At 48.1% G+C, this 27055-nt stretch overlaps 2 protein-coding genes across 3 annotated transcripts in view; one reads left to right on the top strand and one right to left on the bottom strand.

The window, feature by feature from the left end:
• Positions 1-648: 648 nt before the first annotated feature.
• Positions 649-8026, bottom strand: BEST1 (bestrophin 1; the record flags this gene model as incomplete). The annotated part of the gene is made up of 9 exons (XM_082660123.1): positions 7872-8026; positions 6324-6418; positions 5511-5744; positions 4724-4878; positions 4251-4328; positions 3799-3951; positions 3499-3579; positions 3061-3212; positions 649-1321 (listed from the first exon to the last, which is right to left on the bottom strand). Exons 1-9 carry the CDS (start codon positions 8021-8023, stop codon positions 649-651), a joined length of 1773 nt encoding a protein of 590 aa, XP_082516249.1. The 5' UTR covers positions 8024-8026.
• Positions 8027-14015: 5989 nt separating this feature from the next.
• RAB3IL1 (RAB3A interacting protein like 1) overlaps positions 14016-27055 on the top strand; it is a 41713-nt gene continuing 28673 nt past the window's right edge. For both annotated transcript variants that reach the window (XM_082659972.1, XM_082659970.1), the window contains exon 1: positions 14016-14090. In XM_082659972.1, the coding sequence (XP_082516098.1) occupies positions 14062-14090 (29 nt within the window). In that variant the 5' untranslated portion in view covers positions 14016-14061. The remainder of the gene's footprint in view (positions 14091-27055) is intronic.

Raw genomic sequence — 27055 nt, 5'->3', positions numbered from 1 at the left:
ATCTGGGGAATCTGGAATAAAGGGAAACATCTGGTGGTACTGTGACAACTTTAGATTGACCTCAAAAATGCATGAAGAGCTCATTTAAGTTCAGAAGTCTTGGTGAGGTCCCCAAAGCAGTAAGATGCCCCAAGGGACCTGGATTGTCCCCACCTTATCATCTGCCAGTTCCCAGGAGTGTGGCACCCTTCCCAGGAGGGCTTCAGAGCCACCACTGGTTATGGGGGAGGGCTCATGCGACCTCCCAGCTAAGCCTGGCCAGTAAGTCGAGTTCTTGGGCTACAGTCTAGAGCCCCGAGTTCTGCCTGTGTTTCTGTGTCTGCCACCCCTGCTTAAGGTGAGCTGGGCCCACTGGTATCGTCAGCCCATGTAAGCCTGGCCTAGTGGCCCTTCGGCGTTACTCTTGTCGGTGCAAACCTCGTCTTCCTATCCCTGGGCCCCAGAGAAGTCTTGGTGAGTCAGGCTCTCGGGTGAAATAAGCAAAAGTCGCCAACACTTCCCTAGAGCCCCTGCTGTGGCGGCCAGGTGTGTGCCCCAAGCCAGTGCTGGGCATGCCCTGGCAGCCATAGAACCATAGGAAAACTGGGAGTAGGGTGGGCTTCAGAGCAGGGGAAGCTGGTGGGGACCACCCCTGGTGGGCTGGGGGGTTCAGTGACCCTGGTGTGGGTAGAAGACAGACCTGTTGTTTTCCAAGGCCCAATAGGGATCGCCACGATCTTTGAGTATAGTGTGTATGTTGCTTGTCGACTGTCCCAAATGCGGTTCTCTGAGATGTTCAGGGGCCTCTGACATGTCTGTTAGGTTAAACTCAACAGTTTTCCTCCTCATGTGACTCACTTCCGGGTGCTCCGTTGAGGCCCCAGCACTCTCTGGGAGCAATTCAAAGCTCTTCTTGGACCTGGGAGTTGGAGGCTGAAGGCTTTGGTCTTTGGCGGTGTCATCCATGCCTGAGACTTTGCGAAGACTTGAGGGTGCTGACTGTCCAGGTGGGAAGACCATAGGGGTGTGGCTGAGGGGTGTCTGGGGGGCACTGTGGTAGCCTGACCTCCCGTATAGCACGGCGGACTTGAAGGCATCCTCCCCTTTCCAGGCCTTGACGTCTTCCTGGTCACTGGTGTCCTGGCCGTCTCCCCCGAGGTTCTTGGGCTGGCCCTCGTGGGAAAGGACTTCTGTCTTCGGCCACAGTAGTTTGGTCTTTGAGTTTGTCCTGGGGGGCTGGCGGTCATGGGATTGCAGCCCTCGGAAGCGGCCAGCGATGCCAGTGTGAGCACTTTCCTCCTCCTCCGGATCTGGCTGGAACTCCAAATCCTCCTTATCCAGACTGGAAAGAAACAGGAGACTCGAGGGTCAGTGGGCGGACAACGGCCTGAAGCCTGACTTGACTTCTCCCTTACCCTCTCTTCTCCCTCTGGCCCAAGGCCCAGGACACACAGTCTTCCTCACCTCAGCTTTGACTCACCTCTCTGCTGATCCATCTTGTACCTCGCAGTGAATCCCTCCTGGCCGAGCTCGCCTCACTGTTCTGTGGCTCCCTCTTGCCCGTGTTAACATCCAAACTCCCTAGCCTGGTATTTAAGGGCTTCCTCTTCAGCGCCCACATTTTCCCTTTGAAACCCCTCACTCCAGGCTGTCTGAACGGCTCTTCCCCAGGTATGCATGGTCACGTGAGGCCCAGGAGTGACTGAGTAAGCCAGGGGTTTGTGGTTCCTGCTGGGGAGCAGTATCCCCCCAGAAAGAAGTCTGGCTTCCTGGGAGCCTAAAGCCTTTACTCTGCAAGAGAAAGCCTACCCACCCGTGAATGTGGCCACCTTTGCCCATGTCCAAATTCTCCCCATGCTTCAAGGCCCAGCTCCAGGTCCAGCTGGAGGCCAGCTCTCAGGCAGCCAAAGGTGATCTCTGTTCTATACTCTGTCCCTTGCCCAGGCATCCAGTACCTTGTATCTTGTATCCAGAGTCTGGGCCCTGGGTTTGAACTCCCTCACTAAATGGTGTGTTTCTTGGAGGCAAGGTCTATGTGTTATTATTCTCTGTTATCCTCCTTCCCCAGCAGCTGGGCTACCAACCATGGAAAACTCAGAGGCGACCTCCAGCAATGTTTCTGACCTAAGCAAGCCTCCTTCCTTGATCATTTGATCTCTTATCCAAACCTTCCTCACACCACCGAGAGACTCTAGCTAATTCTAATTACAGCTTAATAGGATATTCGGTTCTTAAAAAGAGAACAGCGCTTTTAATACTGTGGAAGAACACCTTGATGGGATAGACCCCGAATTGCAGCAAACACTCTCCGAAGTCCTCTCCACTCTGTCATCCTAGGGGGAGAGAGCTGTCTGGGGCGCCTCTTCAGCCGGCCATGGCCCAGCTACAGCTCAAAAGGGATTCTAACCAAATCAGGGAAAGAGGACCCATGTGGGGGAAAATGTGGCTGCTGTGGGCTGACCTGAGGCCCGTACTCTGTAGCAAGAAGTCTGCTCCGAAGGTCCCTGTGATGACCCAGCCTCTTGCTCGCTCCCTTGCCCAGGGAACCCCACTCCCACTCCCCATGCCAACACCCTGGCTTATCAGGAAACATAGCTCTGAACCAGAGTCAGGAACCAGGCCCTGACATCCCAGCTGCATCACTAATCACTGACTGCCCTTGAGTAAGTCCCTTCTCTCTCTAAGCCTCAGTTTTCAACTCTGGATAAGGGGTGGGGCTTAGATTGGAGACTACCTAAGAGCCCTTATAGCTTTAAGAGTCCTTACACAGCACAAGGTAAGGGTTAAGGGTGTGGAGTTGGACCCAGACATACCTGGCCCACCTGTGCTGCTTGCTAGCTATGTGACCTTGGGTTGGGCAACTGACTTAACTTCTCTGAACCTGGACTTAATCATCTGAAAACTGGAGAAAACAAACCAAGTTTATTGGGGGGGGGGAAATAGCTAATATATGTAAAGAGCTTAGTACAACGCCCAGCACTTAATAGGAACCCAATATGCATTAACTAATATATTCTAAGCTCTCAGGCCCTTGCACTTGGGGTTTTCTACCCACCGAAGTGGTTCCCTGGCACTTCCCACCTGATGCTGAAGGTGGAGCCGAAAAAGGAGGGCCGACGAGACTGGGCAGAAGCGGCTGTGTAGGGGGGATGTGGTTCTGGCTCATTCCAGTACATATCTCGCTCCATCGGTGGCAGGTCCTGGTGCATCTCATCTACAGCCAACAGGGACACCTGGTCGTCGGGGACAGAAGGAGAAGTCCAACAGGTCAGCCCAAGCAGGACCATGAATTTGCCAGGTGACTTGGAGAGGTCACTGCTCTCTCTCTGGGCCTCAAGTTTCCCTTCCTGTGAAATGGAGAGACTGATGCAGCCTGGAGCCTCAAAAGTTAGGCGGAGAATCCTGTGAGTAAATGGTTGGGCAATTCACTGTGAGGCCTCCCTACAGAACTGTGGGGCCCCCTCCCTGGGTCCAGTTTGGGGAAGGGCCATGGGGCAGGCTCTCTTCCTCCCGTCATACCTGCAAACTCCTGTCGACAATCCAGTTGGTCTCAAAGTCATCATCATCCTCTCCGAACGGGTTGATGAGCTGCTCTGCCACCTTGAGGGTAGGTGAGGCTCTGGAAATCCTCAGGTGGAACCCCTTGCAGCCTTGCTCCCACCCTTAAACCTTGGCTCCTGCCATGTCCACCTCTCCACCCCCCTCAGTGATGCCCTTCTCGCCTGACCACTGTCTCCAAAGCCACTATGTAGGGCCCCTCCTCTCCTAACTGGCCATGACTCCCTGGGCCACAGCTGGCCTTGTCCCGGGGAGGCCTACCTTCAGCCAGCCAGCATAGAAGAAGAACTGCAGGAATGTGAAGAGGGGTACAACGAGGTCCATCTCGTGGCCGGGGTAGGCCTTGGCTGGGTTCAGAAACTGCCGTCCCACCAGGCAAGCCAGGAAGAAGCTGTACACCGCCACGGTCACCACCTGGGAGGCAGAGGCGGCGTCGGCAGAGATGGGCTGCGTGGGGACCACGCGATCAGGAAGCTCCCCAGGCTCTGTGGTCTCCCCTTTAGAATGGGGATGATCACACTGCCTCCACCACCTGGACCAGGCAGGGACCTGGACTCTTTGAACTTGGCACTAGAGACAACCTGCAAAGTCCAGACCTGACTCCCCAGGGTGAGCCTCTTCTTCAGCCTCTGAGTGAGCCCTTCCCATCATAGGCTGCTTCCCGGGTCCTCCTCAGTTTCCCAAAGGGGCAGCTTCACCAGCCTAGTCCTCACCTGAGTGTACACCAGTGGGATACTGATCCAGTCGTAGGCATACAGCTGTCCACACTGAGTACGCAAGGTGTTCATTTCCTAGGGGGGCAGGAGGGAAGGTTGGGCCTTTGACCATCACCTGCTCTCCCAGGCTCACCCCCCAGCTCTTCCGCAGATACCAGGGTCTCGTGCTCATGGTCCAGCCCTGGCTGTGTGGTCATGGACAGCTCACTTAACCTCTCTGTGCCTCAGCCTCCTCAATATCAAAAAGGAACCAGGATCTCAGAGGTTCACTTTAGAGAGGGGAGGGGAGGGGAAATTGGAAAGGGGCCACCTTGGGCTACGGAATCCTGTTGTAAAAGATCCTCTACAGTCCCAAGGTAGGCTCTGGGAAGACCCTCAGAGGCTCAAACTTCCTCTTTGCAGAAAACCTGTTCCACGTGGGGCGTGACCCTCCCCGCGCTGCAGCAGCCCCATGTGTGTAGCGGGCTCACGTTGAGCAGGCTCTGGAGCAGGACAGGGTCCCGGATTCGACCTCCCATCCAGGCCTTCGTTGACAGGTTGGCAAACCACACCCAGGGCATCCAGAATGAGTTGTGTGGCAAGCTCAGTTTTTGTAAGTGCTTGTGTTCCGAGGGGGTCATAAAGCCTGCGGGGTAGAGTGGAGAAGACAGTGGGTAGGGGAACCTGCAGAAAGGGTGGCTGGCCAGGCCCTGCTGGGTGGGACCCAGAGTTCAAACCAAGTCCCTGCTGAGCCCATAGGGACCTCAGAGCTCCTTTGCTATCCTCTTTCTTTCAACAAATTATCACTGCGTCGTATCTACTATGTGCTGCTCTGGGCTGAGTACGTGAGAGGGATCTGTCTTATTAACCAGGATCAGGTCAGGCAAGGCCAGAGAGTGAGACTGCTGACGTACAGACTGGAAACCGGAAAACAGGAAGGGGAAGGGCAGTTCCCAGTTCCCAAAGCCCCACTCTGGCCCTCAACCCTCACTCTTCCCTCATCCCTCAAGAGGCCTTAGCCCTATCTCAAAGCCCTATCCTCCTAGAGTCGGTTCCTGGTCTCTCCCCACCTTTAGACCCCTGACTTCGCCCCACCCAATTCAGGTTCCCGCCCCCCGCCCCCCCACCCCCACCCCGGCATCCCAGGTCTCGACCCCACTCCGCTCCTGGTCCCACCCAATCCTCAGCCCTGGGGCCTCTGACTCCACCCATCTGCAGCTCCGGCCCCGCCCTTGTCAGCCTCTGGCTCCGCCCACTGCTTCGCCAGGCCCCGCCCACCTGCTTTCACCAGGTGTTGGGGACTGGGAAAGCGCTTGTAGACCGCAGCACTGACGCTACGCAGGATGAGCACGTTGCCCAGGTTGGCGTAGCGCATGAGCGTGCGCCGCAGCAGCCGGCCCTGCTCGTCCTTGCCCTCGACGAAGCACGACACCAGGTTCATGAGGCGGTCGGGCCATGGCAGGTTCTCATATTGGTTCCACCAGCGGGTCACGACCAGTGTCACGTAGAAGCCTGGGCGGGAGGGGGGCGGGGGCGCGAGGGGCGAAGGCCCACGCTGCGGCTAGAGCCCAGCGAGGGCGACGCCTCGGTTTCTCCATCTTTCTAATGGGGCTGGGCCCAGCACCAACCCTCCTGGAGGGCGCTCGGGAAGGGGAGACCATCAGAGCTTCGCGTGAAGGCACGAGAGACTTGAGTTCTCTCTCTGGCCCCGCTTGCTTTCCCAGAAATCCGCCAGATACCTCCCCTCCTGCGCAAGGCTCCAGAGACTACTGTAATGTCGGCGCTGCCCTCAGAAAGTGGGGTCTTAGCAGAAACTAACACAGCAATGTAAAGCAGTTATACTTCAATAAAGATGTTTAAAATAATAATAATAATAAAATTTAAAAAAAGAAAGTGGGGTCTTGAGTGCTAACAGCAGGACAGCCTTCCTAATGTCTAACTTCAGTCCCTCTGGCTGCAGGCTCCCCGTTTCCCTGAACCACCGAGAGGCGCTGACATGCCACTGGCCTTCCCCAGCTAGCTCTTCATGATCTGCCTGTCTGGAGCCTGGAGCAGCCACTGGGACCCCAACACGCGGAAAGGGGAGCTCACCCAGCACGAAGGAAATGGGGATGAGCTGGATGTAGCTGTCGCAATATAGAGTCAGCTTCTCAAAAATCACCTGCTGATCGTCCGTGAGGGCCATCCTGGGGGAGGCGGGGGGCGGGGGGGAAGATGTGTAGATACTGGGAGGGGATGGCTGAGACCGGTCCCAGGTCCAGCCAGGCCCGGGGTAGGAGAGTGGCAGCCTCACCTCCCTATCCCTTTCACTGGCCTGCCTGGGGCCCCTCCTCTGGCCTGAGCCAGGTCCCCCTCTTTCTCCCACCGCCCTGAAACCCCAGTGGGGCCCTCTGCTCCATGCCTGGAGGAGAAACCCTCAGGAGGTTTTCTATAAGGTGGAGGAAGGAAGGTCCTGCTGAAGGGGTCAGCTTTAGGCACCACTGACCTTTTTAAAGGATCCAAAAGACAGTTGTTTGAAAGCAGGTTGAAATGAGTGTTTGGTCTTTAAAAAAAAATATCTGGTAGGGAGGGATGAATCGGCAGAGCACAGAGCAATGAAATTGTTCTGTACGACACTGTAACGGTGGATACAAGTCATTATACATTTGTCCAACCACATAGAATGTACAACACCAAGGGTGAACCCTAAGGTGAACTATGGACTTTGGGTGACAATGATGTGTCCGTGTGTGTGGGTTCATCTGTCATCACAAATGTCCCACACTGGGGTGGGATGCTGATAATGGGGGAGGGCTGAGTGGGTGGGGCAGGAGGGGTGGGGTATATGGGAACTCTCTGTACCTTCTGCCCAGTTAAGCTACGAACCTAAAACTGCTCTAAAAAATAAAGTCTTAATTTTTTTTAATTATATTGACACCCTAGTAACAACCAAAGAAAATGAACATGCTTTGTTATTAGGATTATCATTATGAACTCAAGAGGTTTATGTGTTTGATATTTGTCAATGCATTGCCATCATTAATGCTTTTTCCATTAAAAATGCTATCATGGGCTTCCTTGGTGGCGCAGTGGTTGAGAGTCCGCCTGCCGATGCAGGGGACGCAGGTTCGTGCCCCGGTCTGGGAAGATCCCACATGCCGCGGAGCGGCTGGGCCCGTGAGCCATGGCCGCTGAGCCTGCGCGTCCAGAGCCTGTGCTCTGCAACGGGAGAGGCCACAACGGTGAGAGGCCCGCGTACCGCAAAAAAAAAAAAAAAAAAAAAAAAAAAGCTATCATATATTCTGTGGTTTTAGCTGTCTTTTATTGTTTAAATACACATTTTTATTGGGGAAAAAAAAGTATGATATGGGCCTGTGAGACTATGTGGTATTCAGGGAAACAGGCTGACTGAGGGGGACTAGGTAAGGCCTGGGTTCCAATGCCCCTCCCTCGATTTGAGGAAAGGGTGTTTGAGATGCCCCGACCTACACTGAGCTGCCCCCCAAGGCTGCTTCCTTTTCTCTCCTCCCCAGCCCCCAGGCCTCAGGCCCCACGGTTTGACCACAAGCCCAGCTCAGCCTTATCTGTCTCTGTGCATTGGCCGCCTAGATGGCTGGGAGGCACCCAGGAGCTCCAAGCCCTGTCTTGTCCCCCCCGTACCTGTAAATGAAGCGGATGATGTAGTAGCAGATGAGGAAAATGAGGAACTCGCCATAGAGCAGCTTATAGATGCTGCCTCGCCAGCACAGAAGCAGGCGGGAGAAGGAACCTAGACGGGCATTAGCCACTTGGCTCGAGTAGGTGACGGTCATGGCCAGGCACTGAGCCACAGCAGGTGGGCTTGGGTGCTGGTGAACAGACAGAGAGAGATACTGATGGGGGGGGCCAGGAAGGAGTAGGGACCTCTTCAGAATCTGTCCAGGACGCATGAGTGACCTTATCCAGGACCCTTCCCTTCTCTGGGCCTCAGCTCTCCCATCTGGACACTGGGAGGGGGGCGGTGAGGTGACCTCCAAGAATCCAGGAAAGTGAGCTCAGGGACCGTCCATAGCCTTGGCACAGAAGACACAGAGAGGTCTGTGCCCTTAAATTGTACCACAAAGGCAACAACAGAAATGTCCGCATGCTGGGCTCCTTCCTGAGTTATGAGCCCATCATGTTCAGTAGCTCCCCAAGCTCCATCAACCTCCCTGGAGTGAGAACTGGTAAGGGGCGTGGTCAGCCTTGGCCACCACCCTGTTCCCCGTGCCCAGAACAGAGCCTGGCTGGTGGAGATGTTTCCTGAATGGTGGCCCCAGGGCCTTTTCACATGCTGATCCTCCTTCCTGGGGGATGCTCGTCCTAATCTAACTGTATGGCTCACTCCCACTTCAGATCACCTCCTCAGAAAGGATACCCCCAGCCACCCTACCTGGAAATAACATCCTCGTACCACTGGCCCGCTCTTCCCCTCGCCTTGCTCCATTTTTCTACATGGCACTTATCATGTTATAACTGCCATTATATTTTGCATGTTACCTGCTTGTTTACTGCCTATTCCCTCCTGGGAATGGAGCCCCTATTGTGTACTCATAGGTGGTGCTCAATAAAAATTGACTGAAGCAATGTTTGGCACCCCATCCTCCCCCTACCTGCTCTGACGCAGCCACACTGGCTGTCTCTGTGCCTGGCGTTCCCTAAGTTCATTTCTACCTCAGGGCCTTTGCACAGACACACAGGTGCCCGCACACCTGCACGTGTGCTGCCTGTGTGTATCCATCATGTGCACATGTACAGGTTATCTACCCCAAAGGCTCTCAATGTCCCAGCCCAGCCTTCTGGGGTAACCCTTACTCACAGTTGGGGCTCCAGGCTGGTCAGGCGATCCCACAAAAGGTCTGGCCACAGGACTGGTGGGACTCTCTGGGGTCCTCTGGCCAGTGCCCCTGCCCACTTAGGGGTTGGCACTGCCCACGTGTGTGCTAAGTGGTCACTTGACTCCCTAAGCCAGGGCCTCCACAAAGGAACCCTTGTCTTGGCCCCCTTCTCGTAATCTGCCCATAAGCAGCAGGCAGCACAGTCTGGCCTCTAATTCCTTCCGGGGGTGAGGGGCGTTGAGCTGAGACCAGGGCTGAGATGGGGGGCAACCCCCCTCCACCGTGGGCCCTGACTACCCTGCCATTTCCTCTGGGCCCTAGACTCCGGAGACTGAGGGATCTGTTTCTGACCCCTGAGGTCTTGCAGGGAGAGCTGTGGGGAGGAGGGGCCAGGGCCTTGGACCTCACCTCCTGTGCCAGGAGCCATCCAGAGAGGGGAGCCTCCGCCCAGGCCCTGTGGGCTTTGGCAGCACTCTGGGCACCCAAAAGAACATTGGACCACAGGCAGAAGTCCTGGCTTCTAGTCCTGGCTCTGCCACCTGGTGAAGTGACCCTGCGTGGGCCTCTTCTCCTCTCTGTGCGTCAGTGTCCCTCTGTGAAAAGCATGGCGTTGCTTTAGAATTCCATCACCTCATTAAGATGACAGAATTCAGCATATACTCGTGAGGAGCTCTGATTGGCTGCTGGTGACATCATAGGTTATTCGGGCTGTGATTGGCTGGCAGGATCCAGTGAGGTTGGTTTATAGTTATGGAAGGAGAAGGGGGGCAAGGGGGCTGCTGCGTGGGGGCCGGGCCTGGTGTGGGATGACACAGCAGTGTTTCTGCACTTCCCAGCTAGCCTGTGCAATAGGGAAGTATGTGCCCAGGTCCCCAAGGACAGCTGGTTGATATCTCAACAGTGGGTTTCATACATTTTAATACATCAGTCCATATGCGAGAACCCTCCCCTAAGTCGCTAGAAGTGATGGGGGTCTAGGATGTCTCTCCTCTTGTATTAAGTGAAAGCTTGAAGCAGCAGTGGCTCTTGGTCTTCAGTGGCTGTAAGAAGAGCCTGGAATATTTGTTAAGCATGCAGCTTCTCAGGATCTTTCTCCAGAGTCTGATTCTGAGACCTGAGGGATGCTGCATTTCTCACAAGCACTGTGGAGATTATAATGCCAGTGGTCTCTGAGCCACACTTCCGAAGCCCTGATTTACAATGTGACCTTGAGCCTTACCATAAATCCGCTCCTTCCCTCCTCCCTCCCTCTCTCCTTCCCTCTCCCCTTTCCTACCTGTCCCCACACCCCCCACCCCATAACTCTTCATGGTTAACAGTGCTGAGATTGCAGGCGATTTTTGTGCACAGTATTTTGCCTTTATAATTCTCTGTCTGGAAAAAAAGTTATTTGACAACAACCTTGGGTACTTTTCTTATCACAGCAAACAATCACACCATTATTTTTATGAGGGAGTCTCTTCAGAGATCAGGGACCATCTTTTAGGAGTATTTGCTGCATCCCTGCTGCCTGGGCTGTGGGAGACATATTTCCCACAACTGTCCTTAACTGAACTGGGGAAAGGGGCAGGTTCACTTGAGCCTCAGTCTCCTAATCTGTGAAATGGGAGAATAACACCTACCTCAGCAGCTGGGTGAGAATGAAGGACGGGCAACGTTTTAGTCAACTCTCCAAACCAGAGCGTTCTCGTGCCTGTTCACTCTTCCTGGGGAACATCTACAAACCCCTGGTGCCTCTGCCCCACCCTCCAGAGTCAATTGGTCTGGGTGGGGCCCAGTGGTTGGTGTTTTTTCAAGTTCCCCAGGTGAGTCTAGTTGACGGTGTAGGTTGAGGATCGCTGCTGTGAGGGAATTTCTCCCTTCCTTGTATTCCCTCTTCCCCCACCCCACCCCAGCGCATATCAACGCTCAAGAGAGAGCTTTCCATTTACCAGATGATTAATAAGTATATTTTATTTTATTGTATTTTTTAAAAATTTATTTTATTTATTTTTACTTTTTTGGTTGCACTGGGTCTTCGTTGCAGCGCACGGGCTTTCTCTAGTTGCAGCAAGCGGGGTCTACTCTTTGTTGCGGTGCGCAGGTTTCTCATTGCGCTGGCTTCTCCTGTTGCGGAGCACGGGCTCTAGGCGTGCGGGCTCAGTAGTTGTGGCGCACGGGCTTAATTGCTCTGCGGCATGTGGGATCTTCCCAGACCAGGGCTCGAACCCGTGTCCCCTGCATTGGCAGGCGGATTCTTAACCACTGCGCCACCAGGGAAGCCCAATAAGTATACTTTAAAATTAAAATTGAAACATGTGCCCAGCACCAAACCCGGCATGAAGATGTTCAATTAGGTGGAATAAATGAACCACCTGCCTTTGTGGAGTCAGGTTCCTGCCTCCCCTGTGGTGGCCACTGGAGGGCGCCCTTGGCCAGCTGGCTTTGTCCTGGAAAGCCTGGTCCACTGGTCAGGGCCTGGGTGGACGGTGGAACTGGCACTGGATGGCACCTTCATCTCCTTGAGCCTGACAAGCAGCTATAGAGAGGGAGTTGGGAGACACTGGAGTCCTCCCTCCCTTTTCCTGAACCACAGGTTCCTTGGCAATTCCCCCAAATCCCAGCAGGACCAGCTGACTGTGCTACCCTAGCCCCCTTCCCTCCCAGATGCCCCAGGATATCCCCAGAGACACCCCATGAGCAGCTGCTCCTGGCCACACCCCACTGCTAAGACAGGCACACCCCAGGCATGCCACTGTCTTTCCCACTGGGTCTTGGCCGTGAAAATGTCCCCAGCCAGTCAGGCATGGCTCAGGCACACAGAAAGGCCACAGCAAGCACTGATTGACTCAAGCCATCTCGGACAAAGGCCCTAGGTTTGACCCCTGCAAGGATGGAGCCCAACCCCATCAGTGTCGGTCTCTTCTGCTTTCCATTCCGCAAAGTAGTCAGTCAACAAACTATTTCCAGCAACAGAACTGAGCCTAATCTGATTCCTGCCTCCAAGAATTCACGCTTAATGAAGCAAGTCAGACAGAGAAAGACAAATACCATATGATATCACTTATATGTGGAGTCTAAAAAAAAGGCTACAAAGAACTTATGTACAAAACAGAAATAGTGACAGGTGTACAAAACAAACTTATGGCTACCAAGGGGGAAAGGGTGGGGAGGGATAAACTGGGAGATTAGGATTGACATATATATATAACTAGATATAAAATAGATCACTAATAAGAACCTACTGTATAGCACAGGGAACTCTACTCAGTACTCTGTAATGACCTATATGGGAAAAGAATCTAAAAAAGAGTGGATATATGTATATATATATAACTGATTCACTTTGCTGTACAGCAGAAACTAACACAACATTGTAAATCAACTATACTCCAACAAAAATTAATTAAAAATTAAAAAATAGGGCTTCCCTGGAGGCGCAGTGGTTGGGAGTCCGCCTGCCAATGCAGGGGACGCGGGTTCTTGCCCGGTCTGGGAAGATCCCACATGCCACGGAGCGGCTGGGCCCGTGAGCCATGGCCGCTGAGCCTGCGCGTCCGGAGCCTGTGCTCCGCAACGGGAGAGGCCGCAACAGTGAGAGGCCCGCGTACCGCAAAAAAAAAAAAAAAAAAAAAAATTAAAAAATAAAAGAACTCATGGTTAAGTAAAAACCAGGAAAACACTTAAATAACTAACACAGAGAGGCAAGGCCTAATATCTGTGCCAAGTACACAGAGGTCAGGGAAAGTTTTTCAGAGATGGGAGCATTTAAGTTGGGTCATGAAGCATGAGTAGGAGTTTGAGTTGAGAAGGATGGAAGAGCACTACACATCAGGGGTACAGCCCATGAAAAGTCACAGAGGCATTACTGAGGGACAGTTAAGTATGGCATTATTATCCACATTTTATAGAGGAGGACACTGAAGTTCAAAGCCCACTTTTTTTTTTTTTTTTTTTTTTGACCTTGGCCGTACGGCTTGTGGGATCTTAGTTCCCGGACAAGGGATCGAACCCCGGGCTTTTGGCAGTAAAAGTGCAGAGTCCCAGCCACTGGACCGCCAGGGAATTCCAAAAGCCCGCCTTGTCCAAGGTAACGTGGTTATAAAGGGCCAGGTTGGAATTGGAATCTGTGTTCTGATTTTGAATCTGTGCCTTTTCCACCACCCATCATCGCCTCTCCAGTGGAGGTCAGTTTCTGAGGGGGAGAGTCTTACCAGTTAGGGTAGTGGTCTCTGTTGGGGTTGAAGGGAGGTCCAAGGGATGGGGGATGCCTGGAAGAGACTTTGACTGCAGTAGAGCCCGTGCTCTCAAGCCCCCCAACAGAGAGCCATCTCCGGCGGCAGGCAGAGCAGAGCTGGTCAGATGGGTGGAGGTTCCAGAGGCAGAATGCTATGGCCTTCTTATCTAGGATAACCATGGCAACAGGAACATCACAGACGGCCTGCCACTGTGCCCTTCCAGGCCCTGTCTCAGCCGGGCAGGAAGGAGGGGACCCAGCTTGGCTGGGGGCAGTGACAGGGGGCCCTGGGGTGGGCCAGCCAGGCCTGGATGCTGCCCAGGCTCTGTGTAGGGCACCTGCCAGCCCACAACCCTCTCTTGGGCCAATCACAGTACAAACAGGACAGAAGCCAAGAAAGAAAAGAAGAGGTCTTGGCACAGCTGGACAGGGGTGGTGAGGGAAACTGCCAGCCTGGGGCCTGGAATCAAGACAGACAACACCTCTACCCTGGGGCCAGACAGCCCTGATCCCTGAAGGGCCACATAGACTCAACATACAAAGATATGAACACGTGAGCTCTGATTCCTGCAGGAAGACGACAGAGACCAGGAGAGGCAGAGAGAGGCTGGGACACGCCCAGGTCCAGCTCCACCAAGCCCAGTCCTGCCAAAGACAACAGAATAGCCCGAATAGGAATTCTGGGATAGGCCAGAGCTGGCCCAGCTACAGACACAAGGCGAGAGCATTCACCACAGCCTTCGGGAGAACGCTGAGATCTCCAAGCTACCCCGTCCCCATGGACTCTACCCCCCTGAGGCCAGCCAGGTGAGGCACAGACGCCAACCACACCCCCAGCCCACCAGCTCAGGACCGGGGCTAATGGGCAGGGGAGGAAGAAGAGGAGCGTCCCAGGGCAGGGCTCCCCGAGGGTACTGCACTGGGTGCGAGAGCACAGGATGCTGTCATGCATTCACCACAAGTCAGGAGCCTCAGCTTTCCTCATCTGTCCAATGGGCATGTTAGCCGTTTCACATGCTGTAGACAAAGAAAGCAAGGCGTAGAGGCAGAAGTCGACTTGCCTCGAGTCACAGAAATTAGAGTTGGAGCTGGGAGGTATAACACATCATGGTCTAGGTCAGAGCAGTGTGTCTTTTCACTGTTCCGTAGGTTCCTGAGTTTCAGTTCCACAAGCAAGCACTAAATACCAGCTGAGCTGAGTGCTGTGCTGGGTATCGTGGGAGGAAAAGGGAACAAGAAACAATGGCTTCTCCGGTGACTCGAGCACTTACTGGGTGCCAGGCAGTGCACTAAGTGCTTTTTAGAAATGATCTCAGCTCGGGACTTCCCTGGTGGTCCAGTGGCTAAGGCTCCCAATGCAGGGGGCCTGGGTTTGATCACTGGTCAGAGAACTAGATTCCCCAATGCCACAACTAAGAGTTCACATGTCCCAGCACCCTCAGCTAGGACCCAGTGCAGCCAAATAAATAAATATTTAAAAAGAAAAGAAAAGAAAAAAAGAAATGATATCGGCTCATCATCAGAACTGGGGAATAGGAAGTGTTATCTACCTGTGACAGGTGGTTGTCGAGCCCAGAAAGAAAGTAAGTAACGTGCCTAAGTCTCCACTCAAACCCAAGTCTGTGTGGTCCCCAGCCCTAGAGGTAATGACTGTGAAAGCTGTCTCCTGGCCCGAGGTTGCTGACCACCGGGCCGCCTGGGGTAAGGCCGCCTGTCAGGGTTGCCCTGGAGGGGGATTCCTGTACCAGGCGGGCGACTGGACCAGGCAGCCTGCTCTGCGTCTGCGTCTTCCAGGGGAGCCTTCCTCAGGAGACGGCCAGACCCAAGGGCAGCGGGGGAGGACAGCACAAGGGCAAGCCGTCGAGGAGTGAACCACGGGGGCGACTGTCTGCTGGGCCAGCAGGACGGCCAAGCAAGCGGCCTTGAGTTGTCTTGATGGGCCTCAGACACAGGTTGCCTGGCGTCCGCAGCTCCAACCTCTCTCTACCCCAGGCCAGGGCTCCAGAGTTAGCAAGTAAAACTACAGGACAGTCAGTGACATATGAATTCCAGATAAATAATGAATAACTTTTTAGTGTAAATATGTCCTGCACGACATAAGCTCCCTGGGGAGGCGTCCAGAAGCAATGGTCCTTTCTGTGCTAGCCCTCCTGCAGCTGACTTCTAGAGCCTGGCTGCCTGGGGCGTGGGAGTGGAGGGTTGGGAGGTGTCTGTGGCCCAGTTGCAAAAACATCATTTGGAAGCTTTTTTTTTTTTAAACAAACTTGTTTATTTTTGGTTGCGTTGGGTCTTCGTTGCTGCATGTGGGCTTTCTCTAGTTGCGGCGAGCAGGGGCTGCTCTTCGTTGCAGTGCGCGGGCTTCCCACTGCAGTGGCTTCTCTTGTTGCGGAGCATGGGCTCTAGGCGTGCGGGCTTCAGTAGTTGTGGCTTGCAGGCTCTAGAGCGCAGGCTCAGTAACTGTGGTGCACGGGCTTAGCTGTTCCGCGGCATGTGGGATCTTCCCAGACCGGGGCTCGAACCTGTGTCCCCTGCATTGGCAGGTGGATTCTTAACCACTGCGCCACCAGGGAAGCCCAGAAGCATTTTTAGAAATTAAATAAACTAGACTCCCAGAATCCCAGGTCCCACCCTGGACCTACTCAATTAGAATCTGTATTTTTTTTTTTTTTTGCGTTACGCGGGCCTCTCACTGCTGTGGCCTCTCCCGTCGCGGAGCACAGGCTCCGGATGCGCAGGCTCAGCGGCCATGGCTCACGGGCCTAGCCGCTCCGCGGCATGTGGGATCTTCCAAGACCGGGACACGAACCCGCGTCCCCTGCATCGGCAGGCGGACTCTCAACCACTGCGCCACCAGGGGAGCCCTAGAATCTGTATTTTAACAAGGTCCCCAGGAGATCTGTGTGGACATGAGAGTTTGAGAGGCTAGCTTCAGACGATGACAACAGAGATAAGGGAGATTTATTATTGTACTAAGTGTTTATTGTAAACACTTAGGAAAATATAGAGCAGCAAAAAAACCCCGCAAATCACCAAAGGTATCATTTTGATGTATTTCGTTCCAGTCTTTTTTTTTTAATATTGAGGTAAAATTCACATCCTATAAAATTCACTATTTTAATCATTTTAAGTGAACAATTCAGCGGCTTTTAGTTTATTCAACCATCACCACTATCTAATTCCAGGACATTTCTGTCATCCTGAATGGAAATTCAGTACCCATTACTCAGTCACTTATTCATCCTTCTCTCCAATCCTTAGCAACCATTAATCTGCTTTCTATCTCTATAGATTTGCCTATTCTTGACCTTTTATATAAATGGAATCACACATATTTGCCCTTTTGTGTCCGGTTTCTTTCACTTAGAGTAATGTTTTCAAGATTCATTCATTTCCTAGCATGGATCAGTGCTTCATTCCTTTTTGGGTTGAATAACATTCAGTTGTATGCAGGTATCACAATGTATTTATTCATCAGTTGCTGGACATTTGGATTGTTTTCATTCTTTGTCTATTATGTATATTCATGTACAAGTTTTTGTTTTTAAACTTCCGTCTTCAGTTCTTTTGGGTATGTACCTAGGAGTGGAATTGTTGGGTCATATGGTAATTCCATGGTTAACTTTTCAAAGAACTACCAAACTGTTTTCCACAGTGACTGTATCCTTTTACACTCCTACCAGCACTCTATGAGGGTTCCAATTTCTCCACATCCTCTCCAACACTTGTTATTTCCCCTTTTTTTAAAAAAAAATAAAGCCATCCTAGTGGGTGTGCAGTGGTATCTCATTGTGGTTTTGATTTGCACTTCCTTAATGACAAATGATGTTGAGCATCTCATGTGCCTGTCATTTGTATATTTTCATTGGAGAAATGTCTATCCAAGTCCTTTGCCCATTTTTCAATTGGATGATGTTCTCATTGTTGAGCTGTAAGAGTTCTTTGTATATTCTGATTACTAAACCCTTATAGGATGTATATGTATCTCATAAGATTTACAAACATTTTCTCTCATTCCGGGTTGTCTTTTCGTCTTCTTGAGCATGTCCTTTGATGCACAAAGATTTTAACATTTTGATGAAGTCTAGTTTATTTTTTCTTTTGTTGCTTGTGCTTTTGGTGTTGTATCTAAGAAACCATTGCCAAATCCACGGTTCTAAAACTTTACCTATAATAAGTACAAAATATTTATTTAAAAAAACAACAAAATTATCCTTAAGTTTTTTTTGAAGAGTTTCAAAGCATTAGTGCTTACATTTAGGTCTTTGACCTATTTTGAGTTAATTTTTGTATATGGTGTGAGGTAAAGGTCCAACTTCACTCTTTTTTTTTTTTTTTTTTTTTTTTTTTGCTGTGTTGGGTCTTCGTTTCTGTGCGTGGGCTCTCTCTAGCTGTGGCAAGCGGGGGCCACTCTTCATCGCGGTGCACGGGCCTCTCACCATCGCGGCCTCTCCTGCTGCGTAGCACAGGCTCCAGACGCACAAGCTCAGCAGTTGTGGCTCACGGGCCCAGCCGCTCCACGGCATGTGGGATCCTCCCAGACCAGGGCTCGAACCCGTGTCCCCTGCATTGGCAGGCAGATTCTCAACCACTGCGCCACCAGGGAAGCCCCCAACTTCACTCTTTTGCATGCAGATATCCAGTTATTCAAGCACCATTATTTGAAAAGATTATTCTTGCCCCATTGAATGGTCTTGAAACTCTTGTTGAAAATCAATTGACAGTAGTTGTATAGGCTTATTTCTGGACTCTCAACTCTATTCCTTTAATCTAAAAATTTATCCTTATGTCAGTACCACACTGTTTTTATCGTGTAGCTTTGTAGAAGTTTTAAAATCAGAAAGCGTGAGTCTACAACTTTGTTTTACCTTTTCAAGAATGTTTTGACTATTCAGGGTCCCTTGAAATTCCGTATAAATTTTCAGATCAACTTGCCTATTTTTGTAAAAAAGGCAGTTGGCATTTTGATAGAGATTGCATTGAATCTGTAGATCACACTGCCTTCTTTTCAATATTGTCTTCCACTCCATGAGCATGGGATGTCTGTTATTAAGATCTTCTTTAATTTCTTTCAACACTGTTTTCAGTGTATTTGTTAAATTTATTTCTAAGTATTGTATTATTTTGATATTATTTTAAATGGAATTGTCAATTTTAAATGGGATTATTGTCTTAATTTTAAGATTGTTCATTGCTAGTATAGAAATATAACTGATTTTTGTATGTTGATCTTATATTGTACAACTTTGCTGAATTCACTTACTAGGTGTAATAGTTTCTGCGTTAGGATTTTTTAAAATAAATTTATTTATTTAATTTATTTACTTTTGGCTGCGTTGGGTCTTGTTGCTGTGCACTGACTCTCTCTAGTTGTGGCGAGCGGGGGCTACCCTTTGTTGCAGTGCCCAGGCTTCTCATTGCAGTGTCTTCTCTTGTTGCGGAGCACAGACTGTAGGCACACGGGCTTCAGTAGTTGTGGCACGTGGGCTCAGTAGTTGTGGCTCACGGGCTCTAGAGCACAGGCTCTGTAGTTGTGGTGCATGGACTTAGTTACTCCACAGCACTTGGGATCTTCCCAGACTAGGGCTCGAACCTGTGTCCCCTGCATTGGCAGGTGGATTCTTAACCACTGTGCCACCAGGGAAGCCCTGAGTTAGGATTTTTTTTTTTAATATTTACTTATTTATTTTGGTTGCTTTGGGTCTTAGCTGCGACAGGAGGGCTCCTTAGTTGTGGCATGTGAACTCTTAGTTCTGGCATGCATGTGGGATCTAGTTTCCCGACCAGGGATCGAACCTGGGCCCCCTGCATTGGAGTCTTAATCACTGTACCAACAGGGAAGTCCCAAGGATTTTTTATCTATAAGATCATGCCATCTGTGAATAGAGATAGTTTTACTACTTCCTTTCCAATCTGGATGTCTTTTAATTCTTTTTCTTGCCCTAGTTAAAACTTCCAGTAAAATGTTGAATAGAAGTGGCAAAACCAGACATCCTTATATTGTTTCTGATCTTAGGAGGAAAGCTCTCAGTCTTTCACCATTAAGTATGATATTAACTGTGGGTTTTCAAAGATGTCCTTTATCAAGCTGAGGAAGTTCCCTTCTAGTCCTAGTTTTATGAGTGTTTCTATCATGAAAGAGTGTTAGGTGTTTTTTTCCCCACCTTTTTTTATTGTGGTAAAATATCTTTAACATAAAATATACCATCTTAACCATTTCTAAGTGTACAGTTCAGTGGTATTAAATATATTTATAACGTACAACCATCATCACTCTCTATCTCTGAAACACTTTTCTTCTTGTGAAATGGAAACTCTAAACCCATTAAACAATAACTCCCCACTCCCCCAGTCACTGGCAAACACCATTCTACTTTGTCTCTATGATTTTGGCTACACTGAGTATTTCATATAAGTGGAATCATACAGTGTTAGTCTTTTTGTCACTGGCTTATTTCACTCAGCATAATATCCTCCAGGTTCATTCATAAGGGTGTTGGGTTTTATCAAATTATTTTTCTGTATCCGTTGAGATGATCATGTGGTTGTTTTTCTTCATTCCGTTAACACAGTACATCACATTGATTAATTTTTATATGTTGGTCCACCCTTGTAATTCCTGGGATAAATCTCACTTGGCCGTGAAGTATGATTCTTTTAATATGTTGCTGGATTCAATTTTCTAGTATGTTGGGGCATTATAGTGGTGGTGGGGGGGAAAGGGTTATTATGGGATTATATGAAACCATATGTGTGAAACTTTTGAAAATTGTTTTCAAATATAGTGTAAGGCACTATAGAATTTAAAGAATCTTTTATTCAATTAAAAAAAGAGGGGCATCCCTGGTGGCGCAGTGGTTGAGAGCACGCCTGCCGATGCAGGGGACGCGGGTTCGTGCCCTGGTCCGGGAGGATCCCACATGCCACAGAGCGGCTGGGTCCGTGAGCCATGGCCGCTGAGCCTGTGCGTCTGGAGCCTGTGCTCCGCAACGGGAGGGACCACAACAGTGAGAGGCCCGCGTACCGCAAAAAAAAAAAAAAAAAAAAAAAAAAAATTTAGAAGTTTTCAGCTATTATTTCTTCAAATATTCTTTCCCCCCATTTCTCTTCCTCCTCTCTTTCTGAGACTTCCTTTATGCATATGTTAATAACGTATGCTTGGTGGTGTCTCACAGATTAGGCTCTATTCATTTTTTTCCTTCTTCTTTTTCTTTTTTCTGCTTCTCAGACTGGGTAATCTCAATTGACTTATCTTCAAGTATGCTGACTCTTTCTCCTACCTGCTCAAATCTGCTGTTGAACTTCACTAGTGAATCTTTCATTTCAATTAGAATTCTTCAACTCTAGAACTTCTATTTGTTTCCTTTTTATAACTTCCGTCTCTTTATTGATATTCTCTATTTAGTGTTATGTTCTCATGGTTTCCTTTAGTTCTTTGTACATGGTTTCCTTTAGGTCTTTGAAAATATTTTAAATAGTTGATTTAAAGTCTTTGTTTACTAAATCCAATATCTGTGTTTCCTCAAGGACAGTTTTTTTTTCCCCATATATAGGTCATGCTTTCTTATTTCTTTGCATGCATCATAACTTTGGTTCTAAACTGGACATTTTTAGTATTATAATGTAGCAACTCTGGAAATCAGATTCTTTACCATGCGAGGCCTTGTTCTTGCTGCTTGTAGTAGAAATTGTTTGTTAGTTGATTAACTTTTCTGAACTAATTTTGTAAAGTTTATTTTTTGTTGTCTGTGGCCACCAAAGTCTTTTCCATTAGCTTAGTGGTCAGCTAGTGATCTGACAGAGATTTCCTTAAATGCCTGAAACAACAGCCATGAAAGTCTTTGCAGATGAGCCTGTATGTATGTTGGGACATACCTTTAAATACTCAGCCAGGCAGTTTACAACTGCTTCAGCCTTCATTTCCTGCTTGCTCAGAGCCTGAAGATCAGCTAGACGTGAGATCTTAGAGCCTTCTCGTGTCTTTTCTGAGCATGCTTCCAGCCCTGGGCAGGCATGTGGACTTCTAGTCCCATGAATAGGTAGGTGCTTTTCAAAGCCCTTATCCCTAGAGCATCTCATTCTCCAGCCTTTCTTCCTAAGCTTTTTGGTTTGTTTGTTGTTTTCTCCAAATGTTACCCAGATGACAGCATCTAATACAATAGACTTTATATATGTTCAATAAATGCTCCCAAGGTAACAGAGAGTTCTGAATTGGGAAAAATAAGGTTAGCCCTTTGAGCCAGACGTCCAGGGAACCACCAGAGAGGTCAAAACAAACAACCACAGTTCTTTCAGTAGAAGGTCCATTCCACTCCCTCTAATGCTAAGAACAGGAACGCAGGCTGTTGTCTTCAAGGCTACCACAGAGCTGGGGAGTGGGGGATGGGCCAGGGTAAGTTAAAATATCATAAAGTTCTCTTACTGAAATTCAGCTACTTATTTCTTGATTAAGTGTTCACCTGGTTGCTGTAAACTTTATTTTGTTTCCAGAGTTCTGATAAAGTTGATTCTGACAGTTTTGCAGTTTATTAGCTGCTTTTGTGAAGAGATGAACTCTTGGAGTTCCCTACTCCATTTTCACTGACCTCCTCAGTCTTTTTTTTTAAACACAGAATATTTTTACATAAAAATAATTATTTGGTATTTCAATTTTTTGCATCTTTTTCACTTAATGTTATACCATAAATATTTCTGTTTACCTGTATTATTCTTCATTATTATCCATTTTAGTAGATCATTTAGCAAATAGTTCTTGGGTACCACTTACCTGGTGGTCACTCTATGGAGACTGAGTATACAAAAATGAGTAAAACAAGGCCCTGCTCATATGGAGCTTATATTCTAGAAGGGAGAGAAATAAGAGTCATATAAATATTCATTCTTTTGAATGCTGTATAATATTCCACCATAAGAATATAACTCTGATAGGATGAAAAATGTCCCCCACCCCCGTAATATCAGGTCCTAATCCCAGAAACTTGTAAATGTTACCTTATATGGAAATGGGGTATTTGCAGGTATGATTAAGTTCAGGGTCTTGGGATGTGGAGATTGTCAGGATTATCGGAGTGGGCCCTAAATGCAACCACATGTGTCCTTTTAAGAGGGAAGAAGAGGGAAATTTGACACGTACAGAAGGGGAAAAGGCAATGTGACAATAGAGGCAGAGACTGGAGCGAAGCCAACAGATGTCTGCAGCCACCAAAAGTTGGAAGGAGCACGGAACGTATTCTCCCCTAGACCCTCCAGAGGAACACAGACCTAGCAACATCTTGATTTTGGCCTACTCACACTAATTTTGGCCTCCAAAATGGTGAAAAACCAATTTCTGTTGCTTGAAGCCACCTAGTTTGTTACAGTTACCATAGAAACTAATACAGAGGTTTGGAACTGAGAGTGGGCTGCTGCTGTAACAGATAGCTAAAACCTGGAGATGGCTTCGCAATTGGGTAATGGGTAGAGGCTGGAAGAATTTTGAGAAGCATGATAGAAAAAGCCTAGATTGCCTCGAACAAACTATTGGTAGAGATATGGATGTTTAAGGCTCTGCCAGTGAGGGCTCAGACCAGAATGAGGAAAATGTTACTGGAAACCGAAGGAGAGGTGATCTCTGTTATACAGTAGAAAAAGTCTAGCTGAATTGTGTCCTACAGTGGTGAAGAGCAGCATTTTAAGTGATGAACTTGGATTTTAGCTGAGGCAATTTTGAAGAAAAATTTTAAAGATGTGACCTGGTTTCTTTTTGCTGATTATACTAAACTGTAGAAAAAAATATATTGAGAAAAGAACTGTTATGCAAAAAGGAACCAGTACTTGATTTTGGAAATTTGCAGCCTATCCAAGTTGCAAAAGATGTTAAATTAGGTGATTTACTGTTAGAAAACTGTGCTCTAGAGAGAAGGCCATGGGTGTGGTTGGACAGCCTTCTGCCAGTGCTGAGGATATTAGGTGTATGACCCGTGGAGCCACTCAACCATCTCAGCAGACGCCAGGGATAAAAGATGATACTTTCCAGGAAAGATCTGTGGGAGACTCTAATGATGTGAGTCTCTGTGACATACAAAGGAGACCCATAAGGCCTTGGAGAATGTTATACCGGCAGAAATGCTGCCAGCTTGAACTGAAAAGAACAGAGGCAATGAAATGAGGGAAGGCTGTTGGACTCCCAAAATTCTACAGGCAGGAGATGGGTTTATAAAACTACTCAGCTTCAACCATTTGCTTGCCTTTAAGAAAAAGGAAAAATGACTCAAAGGGAAGAGCCTCAGGCCCAGAGGGCAGAGCCTCAGGCCTAGAAATCAGAGTCAAGGATGCAGAGGCTGGAACTGTGAATGACAGATTCACCTAGGCCTTGAAAATACTAATGAAATTTGCCCTTTATCTCTTCCATTTTCTTTCTTTTGGAATAGGAATGTCTATAACTGTTATACTGTGCCTGTCCCACCATTGTATTTTGGGAACAGACAACTTATTTCTAGTGTCACGGTTCCAGAGATGGAGAGGAATTTTTTCCCCAGAATAACTCATACCCAGAGTCTCACTTATTCTCGGTTTAGATAATGAGATTAGGGATTCTGAGCTGATTATAGTTAGATGAGATTTTGGATTTGAGTTGATATTTTGATGGATTAAGACTTTCGAAGATGTTGGGATGGGTTAAATGTATTTTGATTGTGTAAAGGGAGAACGTTTTGGGGTTGGGAGCAGGCTCTAAATGCAATCATGTGTGTAATAAGAGGGAGGCAGAAGACAGACAAAAGAGAAGGCAACGTGAAGATGATGGAGAAATTGTGAGGCTGTGAGACAAGGAATGCCAGCCTCCACCATAAGCCAGAAGAAACAAAGAACAGGTTCTCCCCTACAGCCTCCAGAGGAAGCATGGACCTACTGACATCTTGATTTCCGTCCAGTGATACTAATTTTGGACTTCTTGCATCCAGCATGGTGGAGGACGAAATTTCTGTTTTAAGCCTCTGTAACTTTTTAGAGTTGCTATAGGAAGCTAATATGATACCACAATGCATTTATCCAGTCTCTGTTCATTGGACATTTGGATTGCTATTATGAATAGCCTTGTACATGTCTCCTGGTGCAAATGTGCTTGAGTTTTACCAGTTTACACTCCTACCAACGCTATAGTTCCTGTTGATCCACATTTTGTGTATCATTTGATATAATCAGATTTCTTAATTGTTGCCAATCCTAGTGAGTATGAGATAGTGTCTCACTGTGGTTTTATTTGAATTTCCCTGATTACCAGGCTTGAGTATCTCTTCAAATCCTTATTGGCCATTTGTAATGACTCTTCTATGAAATGCATGTTCATGTCTTTGCCTATTTTTCTAATGAATTATTTTATGTATTTTTATTGACTTATAGGAGTTCCTTTTATAGTCTAGATACTAAAATTTTGTTGGTTATGGCTTGTCTTTTTACTAGCTGTTCCTTCTGGGCTTTACACATTTTTATATTGCTAAATAACATGTGTATACTGACAACTTTTTAAAAAATTTATTTATTTTATTTATTTATTATTTTTGGCTGCATTGGGTCTTCATTGCTGCACGCGGGCTTTCTCTAGTTGCGGCGAGCAGGGCTACTGTTCGTTGCAGTGCGCGGGCTTCTCATTGCGGTGGCTTCTCTTGTTGCAGAGCATGGGCTCTAGGCACGCGGGCTTCAGTAGTTGTGGCTGGCGGGCTCTAGAGCGCAGGCTCAGTAGTTGTGGCGCACAGGCTTATTTGCTCCGCGGCTTGCGGGATCTTCCCAGACCAGGGCTTGAACCCGTGTCCCCTGCATGGGCAGGTGGATTATTAACAACTGCGCCATCAGGGAAGCCTGACAACTTGTTATTAATTGTTTAACCTATTGACTTATTTAGTAGATGAGGATTTAATTATCTGATACCACTGCGGGTTAAAAATTAGTGTTTAAGTGAACATTTGGCATTTACATATTTATGCCTACTCAAATATTATTCATAGCTGAGCACTAATATGACTATATTTTGTACTTTTAGTTTTCTCTAAAGTTAGTAACTGTCATTTTTTAAAATTGTTCAGGTTTCTTTGTACCTAGTGCTCATTCTTCCCACACCTTCCAGTATTTTCAATCACATCAGTTAATCTATCCATTCCAATGATTTTTCCTTGGAGACATTATTCCTAGTGACCATGGTTCTCCTCTGTCTAGGCGGGTTACTCTCCATACTGCTACACAGCCATTGTCCTGGGGCTTTGTCGTCGTCCTTGGAATAATCTTCCCCATTCACCCGGGTTGGAGTCCTTGTTTCCCTGTATCCTCTTTCTTTCTTATGGTTTTACTCTTCTGTTTTGGTGGAACACACCCTGTAAGAGTTCATGAGTTCAAAATAGTGGTACAGTGGCAGAAGGCATGGTGATGATTGCTCTTAACATACCGACTTCTTGATCTTCTCTCTTCCAGTTTGGTCTGATTGCCGTCGTTGCCTACACAGAATCCCAGCATCTGCTCTCACAATCATCCTGAAGATTCCCTTCCCTTTAGTCCTTTGCTGGCTTTCCAGTCTCTTGACCTATAGGGTTTTTTCCTTGGTTCCCCCCTCATTTTGCTGAAGTGCATCCTTCAGTGGTTCTTGAGAAAGAGTACGTGAAAGTTAAAATTTTCAAGACCTTGCACGTGAACTTGAATGATAGTTTAGTTGGCATAGAGTTCCAGGTTGGAAATAGTTTTCCTTCAGAATCTTGAAGGCATTTTTCTCCATTGTTTTCTTGCTTCTGGTGTTGCTATTGAGAAGCCAAAATCCATTCTGATTCTAGGTCCTTTGTTGTGGTTATTATTGTGTTTCTGGAAGCTTGTAAAATCTTCTTTTTGCCCCCAGTTTCCTGAAAATGTACAATGATGTATCTTAGTGTTTTCATTGACTCTACTAGGCACAGTGTGGGCCTTTTCGGTTTGAAAAATCCTATCCTTCAGTTTGGGGAAGTGATCTCAAATTATTTATTTGATGTTTTTATCTCCATTTTCTTCTGTTCTCTCTTTCTGTAGTCCTTGTAATGCAGATAGTGAGTTTCCTAAATTTCGCCTTGAATTTTCTAATCCTTTTTCTATTTCTTTATTTTTATTTTATTTCTTTATTTTGGGGGGATATTACCTTAGCCCCTCTTCAGAGCTTTTCTTTTCAGCTGTCATATTTTTTTTAAAAAGGTTAATTTTTTTTTTTTTTTTTTTTTTTTTTTTGCGGTACACGGGTCTCTCACTGTTGTGGCCTCTCCCATTGCGGAGCACAGGCTCCGGACGCGCAGGCTCAGCGGCCATGGCTCCACGGCACAGGGGATCTTCCCGGCCCGGGGCACGAACCCACGTCCCCTGCATCGGCAGGCGGACTCTCAACCACTGCACCACCAGGGAAGCCCACCAAGAGTTCTTTTTGTTCTCTCAACTTTCATTGTATAAAATCATGTTCTTATTTCATGAATGCAATACCTCCTTTTGCTCTCTCTGAGGGATATTAATGATAGGGGGGATTTTTTGTTTGTTTTTTGAGGGTTTTTTTCCTTCTCAGAGTCTCTGTTTCCTGCAAGTTGCTTTTTTTCTGCTTACTAGGTTTGACTTCCTTCATGTTAGAGGTTCTCCTTCGTTGTCTTATAGTCTTTGGTTGTCTGCTCATTATTATTATTTTTTAATTCTTTCTTTCTTTCTTTAGGGCTGCGTCAGGTCTTACTTAGTTGCAGCAAGTGGGCTTCTCTCTAGTTGTGGCGTGCAGGGTTTTCTCTTCTCTAGCTGTGGTGCGCAAGCTC

This window comes from Grampus griseus, assembly GCF_964374135.1.
Source record: "Grampus griseus genome assembly, chromosome: 8".
Taxonomy (NCBI): Eukaryota; Metazoa; Chordata; class Mammalia; order Artiodactyla; family Delphinidae; genus Grampus; species Grampus griseus.
This window is presented reverse-complemented; position numbering and strand designations above follow the sequence as displayed.